The sequence below is a fragment of the Miniopterus schreibersii genome (assembly GCF_964146895.1).
Source record: "Miniopterus schreibersii genome assembly, chromosome: 3".
Taxonomy (NCBI): domain Eukaryota; kingdom Metazoa; phylum Chordata; class Mammalia; order Chiroptera; family Miniopteridae; genus Miniopterus; species Miniopterus schreibersii.
This window is the reverse complement of record NC_138103.1, coordinates 64864824-64874110: the sequence shown is the minus strand read 5'-3', so window position 1 is coordinate 64874110 and position 9287 is coordinate 64864824. Positions and strand designations below refer to the sequence as shown.

The 9287-nt window shown below is 54.0% G+C and overlaps 1 protein-coding gene across 1 annotated transcript; it reads right to left on the bottom strand.

Annotated features, from left to right (window-relative positions):
* Positions 1–1156: 1156 nt before the first annotated feature.
* OTP (orthopedia homeobox) lies at positions 1157–8903 on the bottom strand (the record flags this gene model as incomplete). The annotated part of the gene is made up of 3 exons (XM_081132307.1): positions 1157–1687; positions 7282–7691; positions 8867–8903. 3 exons carry the CDS (start codon positions 8901–8903, stop codon positions 1157–1159), a joined length of 978 nt encoding a protein of 325 aa, XP_080988433.1.
* Between the last annotated feature and the right edge of the window lie 384 nt (positions 8904–9287).

Sequence of the window (9287 nt, the reverse complement as noted above, 5' to 3'; positions counted from 1 at the left end):
CGGCAGGGGCCAGGGCAGTGGCCAAGGGGCACGAGGGACGACAGGACGACCACGGAACAACCAAGGGCACAGAGCAGCGAGGAGAAGCGGCAAAGCAGACAAACCCCTGTCCAGAAGGATCCAGAAAAGAGATGTGGCTTTTGCTTTTACAAAAGAAAAATTTTCTTACATGTTTATTTTATTACTTCTTATAAAGACTTATTAAAACGGGTGAGATCACCTCTTCATCACACGACTGCTTTAGTCTACTCCAGCCCCAACCCACTGGCATGTTCCTCCTGAGAAGCTTTCCCTCCAGTACCCTCCTCACACAGTTGTGCTTAAGAAAAAAATAAGATATAACAAAAGCTTTTTTTTTTTTTTTTTTTTTTGCAAGCCAACAGGGGGTTGCATGGACGAGACTGGTTGGATGAGGCAAGGGCAGGGCGTTGGGAAAGTAAACAAAGAGGAGTTGGAAGAAAGATACAAGGATGCGTGAAACTGTAGCAGTCGGGCCTCGGAGGCGGGGTCGGTAGTAGATGCTCGTCCCCGTCGGACAGAACCCCCAACGCTGAGCTGCCCCCGAGCGCGTCCGTGTGGCTTAGGCGCGCTGCGTGTGCGTGTAGAGTCCGCGTGAGAGAGTGTGTGTTTCTGCCCACAAACCGGTCCACTGGTGTCTGATTTCAGATCCTGAGTCGACTCCCTGGTAAGTAAAATGGCGGGAAGGATGCTTTTTGCAGGGCGCGGGCGCGGGACGCGTGGCGCGGGAAGGTGGGGGAGCGGGGACGCGGGGGCGGCGGGCGGGGCGGAGGGCGTCGTGGTGAGGGTGAGGGTGGGCGGCCGCGGTCAGGGGCCGGGCGGCGGCGAGCGGGGGGCGCGGGGGGCGGGCAGGGGCGGGGAGGCGCTGGAGACGCGGCGGGGAGGAGTTGGGCGGCGGGGAGAGGGGCGGGCGGGGGCGGGGACCGGGCGAGCGAAATCAGGCGGAGGGGAGGCCTGGCGTGCCGGGCTTGGGCGCGCCCGCGCGAGTGGAGAGAGGGGAGGAAAGAACGAGACGCGGCGGAGGCCGGGCCGGGCAGGGCAGGGCGCGGGCGGGGGCCGGGGCGGCGGGCGGGGCCCCGGGCGCGCGCGGAGGGGCCTCGGGGCGGCCCCGGGGCGGAGCGGGCCGGGCGCGGCTGCATTAAGTGAAGCTCATGGAGACTGTGTGCTCTAGCGCCTTGCGGCGGAGGGAGGCGATGCTCGTGCCCCGCCACACGTCGCTGCTGTCCGGGGAGCTGCAGAGCTGGGGCGAGCCGGAGACGTTGCTGGGGCCGGGGAGGGAGGCGGGCACCATGCCCGGGAAGGCGGGCTGGTAGAGGTGCGACTGCAGCCCCGCGCCGTTGGAGCCGGCCAGGCTGTTGGACAGGCCCATGGAGTTGGGCGGCGGCCCGGCCGCCAGGCTGCACTGCGACAGCGACTGCGCCATGGCCTGCTGCCTGCCCAGCGCGGGCGGCAGCGGCAGCTGGGACACGCCCGGCATCGCGGCCGCGGCCCAGCGCGTGTCGTTGGCGTGGAAGGAGCACAGGCTGTCGCCCATGGCGGCGGCGGCCGCGGCGGCGGCGGACGGGAACTGGGGCAGGCCTGGCGTGGGCAGCAGCGTGCCGGGCGCGCGGAACACGTTGGTGGTCTTCTTGCGCTTCTTCCACTTCGCGCGCCGGTTCTGGAACCAGACCTGGGGCGGGCGGGAGGGAGACAGACAGGGCGCTGTTAGGGAGCCGGCGGCCACGAGGGACGGGGGCTCGAGTCCGAGAAGCGGGCGTCAGGTACACCCCCTCAGCCCCAGGCCGAGCGAGCGCCCTAGGCCCCCAGGCCCCCACACCGGCCGGAGACCCCGGTTCCCCAGCAGCTCGAGTCAGCTGGAGCCCCTAGCGCCCACCACGTGCGCGCTCCCGCAGGCCTAAGTGCTCGTGCCCGGGGCGCTTACACGCTGCGAACACCCCGTGGGCCGCGCTCCCCAGGCCCTGCGCGCTGGCGCGTCGGGCGCGCGGCTTAGACGCACAGGCCTGAGGCCGGCGTACGTCAAGGCTGGATCCACAGGTGTACAAATGAAGATAAACGCGTACCCATGCGACTTAATAGCGTGCCTTAGAACACTGATGGGGTATAGAATTTTCAGAAACGCTGGAAATTTGGAAATTGATGAAGGGCCGTGCATGACATAGTCAGTTTCAAAATCGAAAGACAAAGGAAAACCCCTAACGCCACGGATGACAGAGCAGTGATTCGCGCGGGAAAGGGAGCGCCACTGAGCTGCGGTGCTGTTTGGGTCGCTGCGGTGACTTTCTGATTCATAGCAAAAGGTCCCACTGACACGAGTCTGTGCCTCCTTCACAGCCCCCTCTGAAGACGCCTTTGCCTGGGCCGCGCAGGTGTGCGGCAACCGGCTGCCGGCGCCCGGAGTCCCAGGCCCTTCAAGCCTGTGCTCTTCAGGAACTTACTGAGAACCCCAAATAAAAGGCCTCCAGTTCTCCCAGCTCCTGCCCCCTTTCACCTATAAACCAAAAGCAAATTTCCTGACCAGTGCAAATTAAAGAAGGTCAAGTTTAAAACTCACACTAGTTATGAGTCAAATTTAATTTTGCTAGACAAACCCATGTCTTTTTAAAGGAAATGTGTTTGATGAAATAAACTCCAAGTGAAATAAGTTTCCTATTCGTTTTTTCTTAACAGTGACCCTGGAATTTCAGATCTTAACCAGACAAATTCGCCTATGGATGTCAAGTTCACTACCACAGGGCAAGGAGCTGTTCTTCCTGAAAGATACTGAGTAAGCTGCCTGACCAAGATAACCTCTCATCTCCCATATTTTAATTTGATCTTTGAAAAGTAAAATAGCCAACATGCCTACTTGGCAGGCCTGCAGTTTAGTGTCTAGCCAGCTGAAGGTTTACCGTGCATAAATAGAAATGGTATGGGACACCGCTCAGATACTGATTGAGTTTCCTCATAAGAATTGGCCAGCGCAATTTGATCACCATTATTTGTGGCCAGAAGGTTATTCATCCGTTCATCCAAGCTCTCCGGTGTTTATTCTGCGAGCTGGTGTCCTGAGCCTGGACGGCGTGGCCGCCTCCTGGGTTCGCCAGTTGCGCACAGCTCGGTTCTCCGGGTCAAACCAGCCGCGCTCCCGACCCCCGCGCGAGCCGCGTCTGCAGCCCAGGAGTCCGCCCGCGTTCGCGCCAGACGTGGCCCGTTCTACCGTACCGGCGCATCGCCCACCATTACATATGTCTCCGGTTTCTACCCCATTTCCCACGTTTCTGTTTACACCAGTGTCCAGACTGGGTAAAGCCCCCGCCCCCCCGTTTCTTCCCTGCAAACCCCGTAAACTGGCGGCGCAGCGGCTCAATGAGGCGCAGGGCCGGGCGGTGGCTGGGGTGCTGCAGCCCGCGGTGCCCTCAGCTCCTGGAGGCCCTCGGAGGAGAGGAGCCCGCGGGAGCCGACGGCAGCGCCGCGGGGACACCTGCGCGCACAGGTCGCTCGGTGTCGCCCACCCAAGGCGGGGCTGCGGCAGCGAAACCGCTGCAGCGCCCACAGAGGCCGTGTCAGTGTGGGCACGGTCCCCACGCCGCGCGCCCCGCGCCCGGGCCTCTCTATAAATTACAGGCCGGTTTCCAACGCTCGCAAGCGCCCGTGCACCCCGACGTGCTCGAAGGTTTGGGACGCAGGGCCGACGAGGAGGGCGCCTGGCCTGCGGGGGGGGGGGGGGGGCCCGGGAGAATCCCGGGAGGAAACCACCCGCCGGCCAGGTTCCTGAATCTCAGGCACAGGCGGGAAAGAACAGCTGTTAAAGAACTAAACACTGTAGGAATGATCGAAAAATCGTGCTCAATTATGTTTGAGGGTTAGTAGTCAAATGATGGCTACAAAATTTTTTATGTTTCATGGCTTACTGGGGCTGGGAAAAAAATCTTCATGGGGCCTGAGCACCTCCGTTCCAAGCTATGATGCATATGTTTTTTAAATGTGAATGTTTCCACTTGAAGACTAGAGCATGGCGGATTAAAATGCAGGCAAAACCTGAGGGAGAGCTTGAGACCGCACAGATGACAACTCCAGGAAATAGATTAACCGCAGCCAGGGCCAACTTTGTACTCAGTTTGAAATGCAGCTCTTCTCGGAAAATGCTTAATACAACAGTGAGAATCTAATGGAGGTTGGAATTTAAAAATCCACTTTTGTGATATCTGCTGTTACAGTAATATAGACATACTGTAAATGTATTTTAAAATATATAGCCCGTTTAATTCCCCACTTATAAATGGCCCAGAAATAGAGAAAGAGAGGGAGAAGGAGAGAATATTACTTTCCCCCCCTTCGAAGCAAACGCTTTATGAAGATCTCATTGGAATCCAGCAAATGATTAATGTGAAGATTTGGGAGGAAATCTGGGGAGCTGTATTAAAGCCTAGATCTCAGGTTCATTTCGATCAGCCAGCCGTGAACTCTGGGCCGAATTCATTACACTTTAATAGTGCTGGGAGAGGAAGAAAATGCAATTTCTCATTCCATTAGAAAACTAGAAAATACTCTCGGCTTGTCCCCCTATTAAGATGTGGCAGGTGACAGGGCCATTCTGGGGGACACGGTCAATGGAATTACAGCACATTATTTTTGTTCCTATAAAATATTGAAAGGCAAGCCTGACTGTGCAGAAGTTATTTCACTGATTTGGTTTTTATGTAAATAAAATATTGAAAGTTAATTAATCCGTGCTGGAGACTAATGATTATGCTTATTATATTGCATTTGATCGCGTCATTTGCATGATTCTCGCATTGCTGCTTAATAAGCCATTCCAGGTTATAAATAATTCTGAAATTGGTTTCTAATAATGGCATGCTATAAAAGGAATGGTTTTATTATACTAGCCAGGAAAGGGGCGCAATATCAGGCATGGAATTGGCCTCCATGTGAGTAGAGGTGCTTTAATAAATACTTAAAAGTATGATATATACCAGGTATAGATATAAAAATAAGTATGTTGGAACATTTAGTCTACAACCAGAGAGCATCCTTAAAAACATACAATTGCAATAAATTAAATGTTTAGATCATTTTAATCAGTGCAGTGGCCCACGTACTGAAAAGAATGTGTGGCAATCTGTTAACTATAAAGAAAACTATGAAGTACTCATCATATAAGAACATAAACCAATTACTATTTAATTTAAATTTGGTCAAGGAGCAATGGTAGAGTGAATTGTGAAGTAAATACATTTTCCATAAATTATTTTTGCATTACATTACATAATGTTAATCATTTTGAAATGTTAATTAAAAAGGTTATGTTGATCTGATTACTTTTTAAACTATGGAACATTATTTTTAAAAATATTGAAATTGCCATTCTATTAAATTGTTCCTATCAGCAGCCTCGAGCTATTATCTTTGCTTGAACATTATGCTAGAACAATTAGAGTACTTTGTCTCTTTCTTCTTGATTATCCTTTTGTGTACTCTTTGAAAATAACTTTCTATTACATAGTTTGTATTTTATTTCATTTACAACTTTTTCTATTAAAAGATTCACTGCCGTTAACCTTTGGAAGATCTAATAAAGTTTAATAGGCCTCGCTTTCTTTTTTCTTAAAGTCAGTTGTCCAATTATATTTTATTTGTGATTCTAAGTTCTATTTTAATTTAAACTAATTATCAGTATGCCTAGGTTAAGCAACAGCATTTAATTCGTTAAAACAAAAATTATTAGGTAGTATTTCTCTTGAGGGACAAAGAGTCAATTTATGAATTTTGAACCTACAAGATTTTAACAAGCCGGTGTTGTCATTAGCAGTAATGGAGGTGTTGAAATGGTATACATTTTTTAAAGTTTGAACTGAACTTTAAGATTTTAAAAGAGGTTCAAGGTTAAAAAAAAATGTTTTTAAGAGCATCAGTAATACAATGCAATTAACATCCTTTTGATGCTTAATATCAGTGGCCCATGGTTCAGGGTTTCCAGAGTTCACTAAGGAAACCACCCAGACTTAGATTGAGTAAAAATGTTAATCTATGTTATACCTGAATCTTGCTTTATTAATTTTACCACTTTAAGTACCCAATGACATTCATTCGCTGACTATTTAGAACAGAAGCACATACTATTTTTCCGGGTTATACTATCTTTAAAATGCCCAATGGAAACAGAAATATTCATCGCTGTGATTATGGACACCTTTGTCTCTTCTTAGATCAAAGGTAAAGTAACTGAGAACTTTAAACTTAATATGTAAAATAATCTAGAGCTGAGGTTGACCCCCAGGATTAGCGGACAGAAAATAACCACGTCCAAGACAGGAAAGGAAGGTTTTCAGCACCCTGGATAGCTCGTGATTACGTGGGCGTCTGAAATTTCGCCTCCAGCACCTGCCCACGAAACATTTGATACAGTGTTTTCTTTCTTTTAAAAAGCGGGGGAAATGAGATTCGTTAGACTTATGCCTTTATTTACCAATTGTCAGGAAAGCTGTAGGTGTGATTTCCTGTTATATATAATTTACAACTTGGAGGACAGTTGGCCAAGAACAAGGGGTCAGTAACGATTTTGTCTATTATCTGTCAATCTTTCCTGCCCTAAATGTCCTGTCTTCAGATCCGATATCCAAAACAGAAAGCCTTCACTTTCCCCCTGTTTCTTGAGGGGTAAACCAAGGCTCCGAGGCTGTGGGGATCGCTGCAGCCGCTCTGGGCACATTGGTTGACCACCAAAGTCCCAGTCCTTTGGAAGCATCAAAGCTGGGGCATTTTGCCGGAGAGCGGTCGGACTGATATTCGGGAGAATAAAGGCCCGTGAAACCCAAGTGTGGATCCCTTTTATAAGGTGCCCCCCACACCTTACTTCTCCCCTTTTCATGTTTCCTGTTTAATTGTTGCATCCCCCCATTTATCCAGACGCTTAGCACAGACTCTTTGGAGGGTAACGAAGTACTTGTCAAGAACGCAAGCGGGCGTGGAAGTGCGCGCTCGGCTTAGCCGCCCGGGAGGCCGGGGCGCGGCTCCGAGGTTTCCTCCCCGGGACGCAGGCGCCGGCCAGCCGGCCAGTGCCCGCCTCGCTTTTGAGGAGTTGCCGCCGGGCTGCGGTTATACTGGCGGGAGACTGGGGCCCTGCCTGTCCTTTGGAGGACGGCGACCGGGGCCAGTTTCGGGGCAGAAGAGCTAAGTCGACCCAGGAATGCCGAGGCCTCCGAAGAGGAGCCCAGGGTCCCGGCAGGGGAAGGAAAGGCCCGGTCCTCGGCGCCGATGCCCCGCCCGCCCCGGCCCGCGTACCTGCACTCGGGACTCGGTCAGCCCGATGCGCAGCGCCAGCTCCTCGCGCATGAAGATGTCGGGGTAGTGAGTCTTCGCGAAGCTTCTCTCCAACTCGTTGAGCTGCGCCGGCGTGAAGCGCGTCCGGTGGCGCTTCTGCTTCTGCTGGCCCTGCTGCTGGCCGGCTTGGCTGGGGTTCGGGCCGCCCTGGGGCCCCGGCTGCTTGTCCGCGTCCTTCGCGCTCACCGCCAGCGAGGCCGGCGTAGAGCCCACGGTGGTGATGTCCTCCCCGGGCAGCAGAGTGGCTCCCTCGACTGGGTCGGAGTTGGGCGCTAGATCCCCCGGGTGGCCCCCGGGGTCGGAGCCCCCCACGCCCAGCCTACACTTCACCGCCTCCCGGTGGCCCAGAAGCTCGGCGGCATCTTTCATACCTGCGGAGGCAAGGGGGTCGCGGTCACTACCTCCCCGGCGGTGCAGGAAGGACCGTCCTCCCCGCGAGGTCCTCCTGCAGCCGCGTCCTCCGCTCCCTCCGCGCCCACGGTCGCCCTACGGAAGAAGCTCGCAGGGCGCTGGGCTGGGCTCCCCAGGATTTGGAGCCCGGCCGGAATCCCGGCCCCCCTCCGCAGCCGGCTCCCGAAGGCGCGCCCCGTGCCCGCAGCGAGCGTGCCTGGGAGCCGTCTCCCGGGCCAGAGCCCTGGCGCCCGGGACCCGGGAGCGGACGCGTGCGGAAGGGAGGCGGGGAAAGAAAACGAAAGGATTCCGGCTGCCGCCCCACCTGCGCCCAGGCAGCCCGAGGAAGTCTGCCTCCCGCCGCGCCGGGTCCCTCTCTCCTTCCCAAGACGAGTGAGCCTCAAAGCCTTCCACCCCCCGAAATCCGCCCGAATCAGCTCCGCCTCCCCCTCAAATCAGAGAAAGTGTTTGGAAAATGGAGTCACATCCATCACCAAAGATTCCCAGACCGGAAACCCAGGCGGCATTAAAGAAACTCCAGTAAACTCTGCAGACGCGGCCGTGAATCAAACTTTAGGGAATTCGCTCCCCGCCCGCGGCCGGGGAGGCGCGCGGCTCGGCCCGCGCGGGGCCGGGTCTCCCGCAGGCAGCGGTGCCCGTGGGGCCGAGCGCGGCTGTCCCTTTCCTCGGCGAGCGCCCTGAGCACATCCGCGGCGAGTGCGGCCGCTGCTCCTCCAGCCCAGATTTGTACAAATTCAGTCTCACTCGGGCGAGGGGCAGAGAAAAAGTAGGGGGGGGGGGGGGAGAAGAGAGAAATCCCAAATCAAAGCAAACGGGGGAAAGGGAGAGAAACACTTCCAAACAAATTATCTCGGGGCAGGTCGCCTTTCCAAGAAAAGAAATAATAATAATAAGGGGGCTGGAGAGACGAAAAAATAAGAAAAACAGAAAGTAACATTTCCCAACTCCTTTTTCGGATCTACATATTCCATAGATTTTTTTTAAGACGATGTTAAATCAAATTAAACTTTAATGCAGCACAATTACTTTTAAAGAAATTAGCCCATTTAGGGCGCATTAAGGTAAAATAAGGAACAAATTGACAATTTCCTGCCCCGTCTTCTCCTGGCTGCCCCGGCGAGAGGCGCGCACTCACCTAGTCTGGCGTCCAGGAGGTCGGCGTGAGACAGCATCGCGCACCGCTCCAGGGCGAAAGCTGTGCCCCCCAAAATTTTAGCGGCTTTAAGTTATTTAAAATAGATATAAGCTATAAGCTATACGATATAGATATATATAGATCACCTAAATGAAAGAAAATTCGGTTTGTGGTTAAAAAGGGGGCTTCTTGCATTATAATGTCCTTTAGAGAGACGGGGAGGTGCTTAACAGTTGAATGAACCCGTGAGCAGCTCGGCGAGGGGACCAATCAGGAGGGCAGCCTGCAAATGTCAGCGCCCGGAGAGTCCCCCGCTCCGCCCGCCCGCCCGCCCGCGCCCGCCCGAGGAGGCGGCGGCCCCGCGGCTCCAGCCCCGAGCGGCAGCCACGGCGGGAGCGGCCCGGGCCTCGCCCCGGGCGTC